Source organism: Rhinopithecus roxellana, chromosome 16 (assembly GCF_007565055.1).
Source record: "Rhinopithecus roxellana isolate Shanxi Qingling chromosome 16, ASM756505v1, whole genome shotgun sequence".
Taxonomy (NCBI): Eukaryota; Metazoa; Chordata; class Mammalia; order Primates; family Cercopithecidae; genus Rhinopithecus; species Rhinopithecus roxellana.
The window spans coordinates 46,562,774-46,577,695 of NC_044564.1; the positions used below are offsets into that span (position 1 = coordinate 46,562,774).

General features: G+C 35.6%; 1 protein-coding gene across 1 annotated transcript in view; it reads left to right on the forward strand.

Annotated features, from left to right (window-relative positions):
* Positions 1–11,804, forward strand: part of ALDH1A1 (aldehyde dehydrogenase 1 family member A1) — a 60,302-nt gene extending 48,498 nt beyond the window's left edge. The window contains exons 10-13 of the mRNA XM_010375839.2: positions 264–428; positions 2,478–2,635; positions 6,310–6,384; positions 11,195–11,804. Of these exons, the coding sequence (XP_010374141.1) occupies positions 264–428; positions 2,478–2,635; positions 6,310–6,384; positions 11,195–11,267 (471 nt within the window). The 3' untranslated portion in view covers positions 11,268–11,804. The remainder of the gene's footprint in view (positions 1–263; positions 429–2,477; positions 2,636–6,309; positions 6,385–11,194) is intronic.
* Positions 11,805–14,922: the final 3,118 nt, after the last annotated feature.

Sequence of the window (14,922 nt, forward strand, 5' to 3'; positions counted from 1 at the left end):
TTGAAGTGCTGAATGCTTTTCCTGTATAACTATAAAACAAATGTTAAATACAAATATCTATCTTCAAGAGATTTTTCCCTAAAAAGTCATGTGAAGAAAATGTATCCAAAGAATGAATCTGAGCCTCTGTTAGCTGTTTTGATTCAATATCTGGTTTAATTGCAATATTTTAGCATTTTGAAGCCTTTGTTAACAGGCCCAGTAATGTGTTATCTTTACAAGTGACTACGTTTTTTTCTTTTCATGTGATATTTTTCAAATAGATTGACAAGGAACAATATGATAAAATACTTGACCTCATTGAGAGTGGGAAGAAAGAAGGGGCCAAACTGGAATGTGGAGGAGGCCCGTGGGGGAATAAAGGCTACTTTGTCCAGCCCACGGTGTTCTCTAATGTTACAGATGAGATGCGCATTGCCAAAGAGGAGGTAAATGGTTTCATTCTGTTCTGTTCTTTTCGTTGCCATGTTTCGTCTGTATGTGTGTATACAAGTGTCCATTTAAAATTCCCAGCACTTTGGAACATCTTTCTCTGTTAATGTTACTCTTTATTCTGTTCTTGATAGAGATTTAAGTTATTTGTGATAGAGACTAAAAAATACTAAGGGATCCATGGGGCCAGCCACAATTGTCCAGCCAACACAGTTCTGGATGCTTAACAATTTTTAGGTGCTGCATTCACAACTTTAAAAAAAATGAAAAAGAATCCTGTCATTTGCAGCAACAACCTGGAAAATTTATGCTCCATGAAATATGACAGACGTCAAAGGACAAATACTGCATTATCTCACTTATATGTGGGATCTCAAAGAGTAGAACTCATAGAAGCAGAGATTGGAATGGTGGTTACCAGAGGCTTGGGGGAGTGGAGGATGAGGGTTGGGAAATGTTGGTCAAAGGATTCAAAATTTCAATTAGGAGGAATAAGTTCAAGAGAGTTATCATAAATATCCTGACTGTAATTAATAACAATGTATTATACACTTGAATATTGCTAAGAGAGTCAATTTTAAGTGTTCTCACCACAAAAGAGATAATTATATAGGTTCTACTTTCTGGTTCCATGTTTGCCCTATAGCCTTTTTCTATATAACAGCTATCCATGTATTTGAAAACAGCATTTGTCTCCTCTATCACTCCCTAACTTCTATGTGCTCTTGGTCCTTTCATTCTTGCATATCTTGATTAATACCAGATAAGAGGTGGAAAACAATCTTCAATTAAGGAAACATTTATTGTGTTCCTATAATAGATTAATATATAAGAGAACTGCTAGCTTGCTACTTCAAAGTAGGAGCCTGGAGCTATGTGCTGTGTTCAATTAAAATTACGTAAAATATGAACACATTTATTAGAGTAGCAGCTGTGTATATGGTTCCTACATTCAAATATGATTCGATTTATAACGTTAAGATTTGCACTCAACCTCTATTGAACAGTAGCCCCTCCCTTCTGACACTTGAATCAGTGGTGAACACCAGAAAACCATTTGTCATTTCTGATTTTTGTCTCCCTTCATTCACATTTCTCAGAACATTCTGGTAATTTCAGAGGAGTCTTTATTTGATCTTAATAGATCAAATACAGGAGCTATATGGAAATTTTTTTTCCATATGGAAATACAGGAGCTTAATTTTAAAGAGAAAATCCAGTTGTTTTTCTTCTACCTGAGGCTGAGATACAGGGTGAATTGAGTTTGGGCTGCAGTAACCAGGGACTTAGTGAAAGCAAAAGAGTAATGTAGGCTAGAGTAAGCAAATTGTGATTTTTGTTTTCTGTCCTGCAGTTATAGCCATTACCAATGAACTCATGCTTTGATTAGAATAGGATAGTTTAGAATGTATAAGCTCTTGCAGTAATGAACAATTCTGTTTGATATATTTAAGTTGCCTAAGACTTTGCTACAGAGTAGACTAAAAGTTCATGATGTTTCCCTAACTTGGCTAATTATGAAACATAATTAGTAATTATTCTACTGAGTATAGTAGAATAGTTAATATTTTACCAATGGCATACAGGTGTTTAAAGCGTTATTATTATCAATCATTGCCTATTCATTTATCCAGTAGATTGCTTTCTGGGGCTTATAATTATATGTAGTGACTTGGAAGATAAGAAAAACTAGAGAGTGAATTTAAAATATTCCCAAGTGAAAAAGAAATTCTGAAGTTAATGATTTGTTACACAATCATAAGTTCTTGAAAGCTTAATTCCAACATCTAGAAACTTAATATTGCCTTAATTATTTGTACCCTTTCTTCTTCCAAAGGAAATTTAACAACTGATAGTTAAACTGAAATTTTACTATCTGTTTTCACCTGCCATTTTTACAGTTAACTATTTGGATTCTCACACATAGGTTTGAGATGAGCAACAAAATTTTAATCAATTTAGGATAGTGTATAGGAAAAAAAAATCCACAATATCATTTTTCATTTTAACCTATTATTTTTACTTATTTATTTCTTGTGGTATAGATTTTTGGACCAGTGCAGCAAATCATGAAGTTTAAATCTTTAGATGACGTGATTAAAAGAGCAAACAATACTTTCTATGGCTTATCAGCAGGAGTCTTTACCAAAGACATTGATAAAGCCGTAACAATCTCCTCTGCTCTGCAGGCAGGAACAGTGTGGTAAGTCCAACCTAAGTAATGTAGTCTTTTCAGTAATAACCACATTAACAGATTACTACCTTGAACCTTTTCAGACTTGGATTTTTCATTTGGAATTACCTATCCTTCTCTAGAAAAGCAGTTGCTGCCTTGAAAAACAAACAACAGGCTGGGCATGGTGGCTCACGTCTGTAATCCCAGCACTTTGGGTGGCTGAGGCGGGTGGATCACCTGAGGTCAGGAGTTTGAGTCCAGCCTGGCCAACAAGGTGAAACACCATGTCTACTAAAAAAAAACAAAAAGTAGCTGAGTGTGGTGCCTGTAATCCCAGCTACGTGGAGGAGGAGGCAGGAGAATTGCTTGAGCCCGGAAGGCGGAGATTGTGGTTGCAGTGAGCCGAGATCATGCCATTGTATTGTACTCTAGCCTCGGCAACAAGAGCAAAACTCTGTCTCAAAAAAAAAGAAAAAAAAAAGCTTTATTGGAAAAACTTTAGGGAGAATATTTTCTTTAACTTTATCTAGCTTCTTGAAATTGCTTACCAAAAATATTTTATTGATGTTTGGTAAACACAATATAAGAACTGCTAAGTAATTTCTGGGCACTTGGCACTATGCTGTATACAGGGAGGTAAAAGAATAAGTTCTGTTTAACCAATAAACAATACTTACTTGGTACCCTTGTGTATGCAAATATTTAATTCTTATATCAGCCTTCTTACTCTAGGATTATTACAGATAATTGCAGTTATTTTTAAAAAATTGAATTTTGAAGATCCCCTCCCTCTCCCATTTTTAACCTAGTTTATACTCTTATTTTTATACTTTAAGCAAGAGGATATAAACATGAAGTCTATGCCTCTCAAACTGTTGCATTCTATACTCAACCATCAGTCTCTAGACTATGTCTTTGGTCACTTTGGCCCCATTAGCCTCATTTTGGCCCCTCAGTCCTGGCAATAGCCCAAGGTTATTTTCCTTCCCAACACTAAGTCACACCTAGATTAGACCTATGCAGTATTTTTCTTTCTCTCTTTCTTTCTCTCTCTTTCTCTCTTTCTTTCTTCTTTCTTCTTTCTTTCTTTCTTTCTTTCTTTCTTTCTTTCTTTCTTTCTTTCTCTCTCTCTCTTTCTTTCTCTCTCTCTCTTTCTTTCTCTCTCTCTCTCTCTCTTTCTTTCTTTCTTTATTTTTCTCTCTCTTTCTGTCTCTTTCTCTTTCTCCTTCTCTCTTTCTCTCTCTCTCTTTCTCTTTCTCTCTTTATTTATTTATTTATTTATTTATTTGATGGAGTCTTGCTCTGTCACCCAGGCTGGAGTGCAGTGGTGCGATATTGGGTCACTGCAACCTCTGCCTCCTGGGTTCAAGTGATTCTCCTGCCTCAGCCTCCGAAGTAGCTGGGACTACAGACATGCACCACCAAGCCCAGCTAATCTTTGTATTTTGTTTTATTCTTTTTTTAGTAGAGATGGGGTTTCACCATGTTGGCCAGGCTGGTCTCGAACTCCTGACCTCAAGTGATCCACCCACCTTGGCCTCCCAAAGGGCTAGGATTACAGGCCTGAGCCACCATGCTGGCCTGGACCTATGCAGTATTCTAAGGCTGTGGTTCTCAGCCCTGGCTGTTCGTTAGAATAATCTCGGGGGCTTTAAAAATGTATAAACAGATTTGGGGCCAGGGAGGGTGTACATTAACATAAATTATATCAATGCTATAGTTTGAATTTCTCCTCCAAAGCACATGTGGCAATTTAATTGCCATTGTAACAGCAATAAGAAGTGGGCCTAATGGGAGACTCTTAAATAAAATTCAGCAAGTTCATCTTGAATAGTCAGTATAGCTAGTGATAAATATAGAATTTGCCTATGATAAAAGCATTAATAAAATTCAGCATAGTTACTGTGTGTATGTATATTATCGCCATTTACTGAAGATATATATACCAAGTACTACAACAGGAATACGCTTCATGCAATCTTATGCATACCTTGAAACAATCCTATTAAATATTATCCTCTCCACTTTACACATGAGGAAACACTTGCTTACAGATGACAGATAACATTTTGAACTCAAAGTTTTTGCCGAGTGAACATTTCTCAGTTCTCTGTTAATTCACAGTAAAAACAGTTTCATTTCTAGTCTACAGTAAAATGAGCAAACTTATTCTCTGCACTTTTTAACAAAGACAAATTTCAGGTTTTGTATTTTCGACTAGCAGAATGTTCCATGCTTGCTTGATGAAGCTTGTTATGACATCACCCCACTGAGGGTCTTGGGAATCCCCAATCAGGAATTTCCTCTATTAGGAAAAGCAGAGGGGACCATCTTGTTACTATATATCCTAGAAGATAATAATGTTCTGGCATTGTCCCAGACCTAATAGCTGCTTGGTGTTTTCAGGAAAATTATTGAACTCCAGAGTTGCAGTAATTTTACTCATAATTTCAAAGTAGGTATTTGATTTTGCAATTTAAAGGGCAGTTAAACAAATCTGAGACAATACTGCCTTTTATAAGTGTAAATTTATTAAAGGAATTATCCCTCCAGGATGAGAGACATAATTAAGAACTCTACGGTCCAGTGAGAATGTGGAACTTTGGAAACTGGGATAGTGTTTTAACAAAGAAAACATCTGAATGTTATCTCAGGATAAAAGTAATGACCAAAGTCTTCAAAGTATAATACAATTTATCTGGAAGCCACCCTGGCTTTTTTGTTTGTTTGATTGGTTGGTTGGTTTTCTAAATTTTTTTGTAGAGGCAAGGGTTTGCTGTGTTCCCCAGGCTGGTCTCAAACTCTTGGGCTCAAGTGATCCTCCTGCCTCAGTCTCCAGCTACTAACCCAGGCTCTGGAAGCCACATTGTTGTCCACCTATTAAAATAGCATGAAGGGAGAGAAAAGTATAAACATAAATCTCCTTTAAAAAGTGTTTTTCTCTTGTGTATAATGAGAATCATGTACGTAATTAGATTTTGCTAATTTTGGCCACCAGTAAATTTAAAGCTAAACATATTGCTTATGGTCTGCAAAACTGCATTCTAATTTTCCCTCTCTTGATCTTCTATTGTAATTTTTTGTTGGACTCTAATTACTCCCATTCATGTAATTATGTTTGTTTATACAAGTATCTTTAAACACTTTATGAAACATGACAGGGAATAAATAATAATTAAACCCAACTCCTGCTAAGGCCTCTGTTTAGCAATTTATTTAACCAATTAATGGGGAAAAAATTAACTGGGTAATATGATACATATTACAATTGCAAAAGAAAATTGATTCTAGCCTGTTAAGTACAGAAACATCAAGAGAATTACAAGCTGATCCATATATAGGCAGTAATGAATACCGATCCAACAACTTCTAGCTTCTAGCAAACCATATCCTTCCCCCTACAGCATAGTGACTATTCTATCTTTTGTAAATTCAGACTACCATTTCTCAGGGACACAATGTACGACCAAAATGGCTGTCCACATATGCAGTTGCACTATTCTATTTGTTTCTAGGTAGTGTGTATCCATATATGTCTTCATTCTAATTTATAGTGCTGCTTTTTATATCAAGATGAGTATGTTATATTGAAATTAATGGAGTTTGTAAGGAGCTTTCTAAATTTCTAAAACTGCCATAAAGGAGTTTTTTTTTTTTTCACACTTTAGTGTTGTCTATAATACACTTTTCTTTCTCTTCAGGGTGAATTGCTATGGCGTGGTAAGTGCCCAGTGTCCCTTTGGTGGATTCAAGATGTCTGGAAATGGACGAGAACTGTAAGAATAACATTCTATTAAGATAAATATTTACTTTTATGAAAATGATTTTCATTCCCAGGGAATTAACTCATAGTTTTCACCTTAAATAAAACCTGCCTCTGTTCTTTCCTGGAGATTCATAGCACCAAATAGCTTATTAAATGTTGGATCTACTCCATAGTGCAAAAGGTGATTGCAGAAGGCAACATAATTTACTAAGTTCCTACTATATTTTAGGGACTATATTAAGCAACTTACATTGGTGATTGTAATGTTGCTTGCTTTTGCAATTGCTTGCTGTATATATGAATGTAATCCATTTGGGAAACATTTCCAGAAAAGAGGTGGAAGCTATGAATTGGTGATTGTAAGAAAGGTGCAAATGTAAACACTGTGGTTATTTGAATAAACCATTTAAATAAGTAAATTAGGTGACTTATGTAAAGGAAATTTCAGTGTAAGAGGAATGATTCCCATTTGTTGAGATATTATTGATGTCGACTTTAAAATTTTTAATTACCATAAGGAGTTATTTTTAGTACTAAAATTTAAACCTAAAATGAAATTTGAGGAAAACATGTTTTATAGTAGTGACTAGATTAAGATATTTATATATAAATGCATTTATGAAATTTCAGTTATTTTTGAAACCAGGGTATATAGACTTTTTAAGAATGTACATATATATGTAAATACAGAAAGTAGTGGCAATATGCTTAGTTAATTCTAAGCAATTTTAGTCATTTTATTTCTTAAAACTTTTTATATGTATTAATGTAAACATTTATGAAGAAAAAATAGAAACCTTATAGTATCAAACATAGATTGTAAACTTGCTCGTTTTATGATTAGCAAGTGAAAATGTGTCTTTCTCAATTTCTAAACACATTAAATAGTTGAGTACCCTACTCTAATGAATCAGCAAAATTATAAGGAAACAAATATCTCTGGGGAGTCAGTGAAATGGGAAAATTATAAAATGACCAGTCTACTTTCTTAATATGTTTTCATTCATTAAGCACTTGCTATGTGTAAGGTCCTAGGAACCCCGGAGACATGACACTGAGTTCCATCCTTTACATAACTGTGGTGGCAGGGGAAATATGTAAAAAGACATGTGAAATAACCTACATACACTATGAAATAAGTAGTAATACACTGGGTCTCCATATCCTATGGAGATAGAGAAACAATTGAAGTACAGAGCAAAGTATTGAAGAAAACCAAGACACTACCAGAGTGTAAGAGTCAGGATGGCATCTGTCTAACCATTGCTATTTTCATCTGTCAGACAAGGCCAAGGATTGTGAGTGTGGACAAGAGTGGAAGAAGCAAATAGATCTTTTAACCTCTATTCTATGCTTAAGATTCTATAGTTCTGACCCCAGTGGAAATCCAGCGGTTGAAAACTTAATGGCAGTTAATGGAGAAGAAAACTTCTCTGAACAGAAGAGACGAAACTTCCTCTAGGGCAGAAAGCAAGTGTAGGATATCAATTAGCAGAGAAGAGGGCTTTCTTGCATGGAACATTACATGTTGTATGTTGAGGGGCTAGTTAATTTGGTTGATTGGTGTGGATTTATGGGGATGAAAAACATGATTTCAGAGTTACATATGATACAGATTAAGAAGTCCTGCACTTAAGAAATTTGACTTAGATTTTATTAGTGGAGTAGTGAAAAGCCATGGATATATTTAGAATGTTGCTAAGGTAGAACAAAAGATTAGCCCATCAAAAATGCATGGCGTAGCTGAGAAAACATTACTGGTGTCTGACCAGCTAAATTTGATTCCTGATTCTGCCACTTGCCAACCATGCACCCCAGTTCGAGCTACCTAACTTCTGAGCCTCTACTTTCTCATATTTCATGGAGATGTTCCCATTCCACTTAAGATGGAATGAGAGTTCTTGTGAGAGTTAAATGACATACTGAATATTAAATCCCTAGCCACATAACTGCCACAAAATGTAAATTCAACAAATGGGTTTCTTCCTTCCTTAGTTTCTTCTCTTTCTATTACTGGAGAATCTCTTGGCAAAACTAATTACTTTGTACAAAAAGTAAGAACAAAGGTTGGATTTCTTTGAAGGGCAGTTGGTTCGTTGCTGGCCTGGTTATCTAACAACACATTTCACTGAGAACATTGAAGATAAAATAATCAAAAGGAATGCAGGACTAAAGTAGACCAAACATGTCAATTTTGTTGAACATAATTTGGTCAGACTTTAAGGTGAAGGCATAAAGAAATCACATAAGAGGAGGACTGAAAACAGGAATCAACCATCAATAATTTCCTAAAAATCTAGAACGTGGGTATAGATGATTTCTTTCCAATACAAAAGACAAAGTTGTGTGTATTTTTTTTTACTTCAAAAATTCAACTTGAGAATGCTACAGTTAAAGTCTACCTGAAACCAAATTTGGTGAACTTAATAAACAAGTCATTTGCTGCAAGATGTTCCAAGAGTTACAAGTTATTACTCAGGTGATGACCTCAAATGACTCCCAAGAGTTAATTTACAAATTTTCCTCAACAATAGAAAGACAGAATTGATCAGTTGAGAACAGCGTCCTCAAAGAGCCAAAAATGGTGTTATGTGGACCCCAATGTGTTTGAAGGTGATACAGAGTATGCAAACCTTGATTTTGCATCTCTGATCGTAGTGTTGGCACTGGGATTAGTTAAAAGACAGAAATTTCTCCCTTTGTGTAATTGTACTCAGTTTCACTTAGGTTAGCATAGATCCTTTAAAACTTTGCTAGTGTGCCATTTTAAACTTCATTGGCTCTCAGCACTTCACATGATATTTTTTTCCTGCTGTTCCATAGAAAAGGGGAGCAAGGAAGTGTAAACTAATGGTTGTATAGTGAGAACACAAATGAATTTTTTTTTCTTGAGGATATTTACCAAGTCTGTTCAGCAAACAGTTCTTCTGTGCCTACTTAATTAGTGCCAGTCTCAATCCTGGGTACAGAGAGGAAATCAGATGTAATGTGGTACTAGTACCTTTTTTTTTTTTTTTTTTTAACATTGTGGACCCTGGAGAAGAAGCATAGGTTGATATCACTTGCAAGTTTATTACCAATAAACAAATCTATGTAAGGTTGAAAGGGCCTCTATGCCAGTATACTTGTTTGTAATATTGGGTCACATTATTTCCAAACACTTATTACCAGTGCCAACTCAGGCTTCACTCGAGACCTACTAAATCAGAATCAGTACTTGAATAAGGTCCCAGGTGATTTGTACATTGAAGCTTTTAGAAGTATACAAACAGTAACTCACAGACACAGTAAGATGAAGAGAAATCCAAACAGATGTTTGGGGCTATGTCGTAGATACAGTATAGGCATAGGAATCCTAAGGAGCAGGACATATTTCAGCCTGAATATGACAATAATCCCACTTATTACTCTCCTGAGAGCTTCAAGTGTCTATGTAACCCAAAACACAATGGAAAACCTATTGGTGAAAGTCATGGGTTGATTGATCTAACCCTGAGATAAAATACTTATTAAAATATTATCTTTTAATGGGTTTCAGACAGTTGAGGCTAAGCCCTTTAATTACTTTAAGGAACATGCTCACTGAAGCTTTTGAAAGGTATTTTCAAAAGCTTAATTGCCCAAGAAAATAATCAGTGTAAGAGTATTAGGTTTCCCAGCAGAAAATGATGTCTTCTACATACCTGTCTATATCACAAGAAGGGAGGGGTAAAAAAGGATCAAGATCTTATTCTTTTGTAAGCCTACATGTGCATGAGTGTTATGATTTTGAGACTACTCTTACATACATGTAATTTGATCCTCTCATCAAAACAATATAGAGAATAACTGAGCCCAGTCTTTTTAGTCATCTCTTCAACAAGGGGTAAATCAGTCAGTTTCTAAACCTGGTGGGAGGTCCCCATAAACCTGATAACAAGGTCCCAGAGTCCAAACTGATTGACTCGGGTTAATTCCTGATCATTTGGGTTGAACTTAAGAGTTATACAAGAAAATGGTGGGGGATAGAGGAGGTTGTATAAAGGGGAAAAACCAAGAACTACAAAAAAGCCCAAGAGCCTGAATTTAGACCAATCTATCATCTTCCTCCTCTTAAAAGAAAACAACAACAACAACAAAAAACTTCAAACAACAAAGGTCAGGTTTTTGTTTTGCCAGGAATCAAAAGATTTTGCTGAAACTACTGCTGCAAAATATTTTGTTTCAAGCCATGTTAGGGCACCTTAGACTAAAAATGAAACCATGTTCAATTTCTATCCCCTTCCCACTTCTGTGACAATCACACATGGTGAATACAAGCTCTACTCTAGTTCTACAGTAAAACTACAGCAAAACTGTAGAACTAGAGTAGAGCTTGTAGTGATCATATATTGCTACTTCTCCTCTTGTCCTATGTCCGTCTTATTTCAATCTAAACTAGAAATGACAAAATTCTTGTTGGGTTGAATTGTCTTTTGAGTAGTTTTAGAGCTTTTTGTTTTCTTTTCATTTTCCCAAGATGACATTGTTGCATCTGCCGTTAGAGTTTTTAAAATCAAGTAGAATAATGCCAAAAGGGGACTCTTTCTGTGAGAAATCAACTGACAGTACATGATTATTTAACAGGAAACTTTTAAAGAAAATTTTCCCCACAAGGGAATCTGTGTAAGACCAGAAAGCTTACGATTGGCTAGCTACTATATGAGATGCTCTGTACACAAGAAATACTTTCTATTGTCCCTAGCCAGTAAAACAAGAACAAACTTGAACAAACATGAACTATAGCATATTTACACTGCTGTGCTAAACGGTGTTTGTGGGTATGTTTTCCTTCTCTCTAGGGGGGAGTACGGTTTCCATGAATACACAGAGGTCAAAACAGTCACGGTGAAAATCTCTCAGAAGAACTCATAAAGAAAATACAAGAATGGAGAGAAGCTCTTCAATAGCTAAGCATCTCCTACAGTCACTAATATAGTAGATTTTAAAGACAAAATTTTTCTTTTCTTGATTTTTTTAAACATAAGCTAAATCATATTAGTATTAATACTACCCATAGAAAACTTGACATGTAGCTTGTTCTGAAAGAATTATTTGCCTTCTGAAATGTGACCCCCAAGTCCTGTCCTAAATAAAAAAGACAAATTTGGATGTATGATCTCTCTAGCTTTGCCGTAGTTGTGTGATTTTTCTTTGTAGCTGCTTTTCCAGGATAATCATTTTATAGAAAGGGAACAGTTGCATTTAGCTTCTTTCCCTTAGCGACTCCTTGAAGTATTTAACATACATGTTAACTGCAGAGTAAATTGCTCTGTTCCCAGTAGTTATAAAGTCCTTGGACTGTTTTGAAAAGTTTCCTAGGATGTCATGTCTGCTTGTCAAATGAAATAATCCCTGTAATATGTAGCTGTAAACTGAATATAAAGCTTAATAAAAACAACCTTGCATGATTCTTGTTACTTTTGAATTTTTTAAGTACAAGTTTTGGTTACAGTGATTTCTTCTTGTCACTTAAAAACAGTATTAAACTGATCATAAAGGTACATTTAAAAGTAAAAGTCTAATCCACCCATTCTCAAATGCATAAAGAAACATGTTGTATTTTCCAGAAGAATTCTTGAAATCAATACATTTTATTTAAAATAGATGGCCTCAGTCCTTCAGTAAGCAATTATTGAGTTCCTACAAAGTTTTGGATGTGTTAAGTGTTGTAGAAAAGAGGTGAATAATGAGTGGTCCATTATCCGAAGATCTTTAATTTAGTGGTTAATAATGACACAATCCCTGTACCACAGAAAGGAGGGGTCATTTAAAAATGAGGATTTTACAAACTTGCAGTGACTTGTAGAAGTGGCCATGATGAAGGCTAACTGAGGGAATTGGGAATGGCCTCAGGTAGGAAATTTAACTGAGTATAAACCTTAATAATGAGTAACTTTGCAATGAATAAAAGGGAAAGAGGTTCAACAAAATTTACTGGGACATGTTCCATTGAAAAAACATTTGGAAAAATTATATACAATATATTTCCCTCTCTTGGAATTTCAAATTGCACATCGGCAGCATATGATACGTTCTGAGAAGTTCTGCAACCTTTTTCGTTTTAATAGGGCCCTTTTTTTTCCAAATTAGCAGAGACCTTGCCTCCCTTCCCTCACCTCCTCAGTTACCACCAATTAACATTAAGAAACCCATGCTGAGCTGGATACAGTGGCTCACTCCTGTAATCCCAGCACTGTGGGAGGCCACAGCAGGTGGATCAGTTGAGCCCAGGAGTTTGAGACCAGTCTGGGCAATGGGCTAAAACCCTTCTTTATTAAAAAAGAAAACACACGCGCGCGCGCGCGCATTAGCCGGGCATGGGGCACATACCTGTGGTCCTACCTACTTGAGAGACTGAGGTAGGAGGATGACTTGAGCCTGCGAGGTCGAGGCTGCAGTGAGCCATGATCATACCACTGCACTCTAGCCTGGGTGACAGAGTGGGACCCTGTCTCAAAAAAAAACAAAAAAAAAAACCTTGCTGTCCTACGTGATGACAGAGCACTTAGAGTTCTAAGGAAAGATCTGGGAATCAAAAGAGAGCAACTGAAAAAGTGTTCTCTGCATAAAACTACACCAAGCTGGCACATTTACCCTCTCATAACAATGAATTGGTGCTTGTGTTCTCATTCTTCTGTTGGGTTTCCATATGCAGAGTGACTTAGGCCCAAATGAAGTGAACATTTGTGTATAACTAGACACATTCTAAAAGTTTTTTAGTTTAGCAACTTACGATAACATTTTTTTCAGATTTTATATAAGTTTATCATTTTACATTAACATTAACAGACACTTCAGTGCTTCTGTTATTAGGACACTACTGGCTGCTGCAGTCAAGTGTAACAAGGTAAGAACAAATGAAGTTCATTGGCTTCTTATACAGGAAATAATTTAATTCCCATTTGAAGAGTTTCCAAACTTATGTTGGCCTATAAAATCTGCAATTTGGACTACCTCGTAAGATGTGGGACATGTTTACCCTTTTCAAAACTGAAGAAACCAAAGTACTGGGGAGAACTGAAGGGTCTTTGGACAATGAGAAGGAAAAGTATCCAAACACAGAGGGAGTTGTGTTTTCCTAAAGCCAGACGGGGTCTACATTTTAAAAGATGTGTTTAAAACCACGTGTAAATAAATTAATAGGTAGACAAGTTAATATTGTAATGGCATGCAACCAGAACATTTTAAAATGTGTAACAAAGAAGGCTGAGGACAGCACAAGACAAAAGCCAGAAGCAGGTTTAAATATTTGAAAATTTTCATAATATAAATAAGACATTACAGGATTAAACAGAAAATATCTGTTTTATATTGGCTAGTTCTGAGTCTCTAGACATTATTTGTATTATATTTCATTATTTGTATTAAAGCCATACTGGTAGTAATTCTTAAAACCTTGAAAAGTTAAAAGGTATCTTATGAGCTCATGTGCTACAGGAATTCCAGTAAGAAATTTCATCTTGAAAAATTCAGTTTTGCGGTCATAACTACGATCTCGTTGTCCTCAGTGTCCAAATGGTCAAGAGTATTTTTATCTCCAGGAATACCAAACTAAGTGACAGAAGTTGAAATTCACTTTTTAGGCAGAGACAATGTCAGGTATCAGATACTCATTCACAAATGTCTAATCTAGTTGGGTTTTCTTCTTTTTCTTTTTCCTGTTTTTTGTTTGTTTGGTTGGTTGGTCTTTTTGCTGTTGTTATTTTCTAAGGATACATACTTCTGGCTTTATTGGATACATACCTCTGGCTTTATTTTGAAACAGCCAAGAAGAAATTGAGGGCAGGGTAAACGTTTTTTTTAAATTCCTGTGACCAACTCAAATAGAACCAACTCAAAATAGAGAATTTTAGCCATTTCTTCACATGATTCAGGAGGGAGCAATGAACTCAAAAGATCTTTTCTCTGGGCAATATGTGTAATGTTTTGAGTGTCGAATTTCACTTGAACACTTAGAAGTGCAATTCGGCAAATGAGTTCTCCTGGCTTTTTCAGAGTATACTACATGACCAGGTTACATTTTCACATGAAACACATTTCCTATTAGAACTTCATTTACTGGTTTATCCTGGGATTTTTTAAAATTTTATTTTATTTTAAGGTCCATGACACATGTGCAGGATGTGAAATACCATCTGACCCACCAATCCCATTACTGGGTGTATACCTAAAGGAATGTAAATCATTCTAATATAAAGATACTTGCACATGTATGTTCATTGTAGCACTATTCACAATAGTAAAGACATGGAATCAACCCAACTGCTCATCAATGATAGACTAGATTTTTTAAAAATGTACATATACACCATAGGATACTATGCAGCCATAAAAGGGAATGAGATCATGTCCTTTGCATAGACATGGATGGAGCTGGAAGCCATTATCCTCAGCAAACTAACACAAGAACAGAGTAGCCTGGGATTTTTTAATGTTCTCTAGAGATGTATTGGAGTTTTTCCAGTCTGATGGTGAAAGAATATACTGAAAGGGAAATTAGAGATGAGAACTAATTTTCTAGATACCT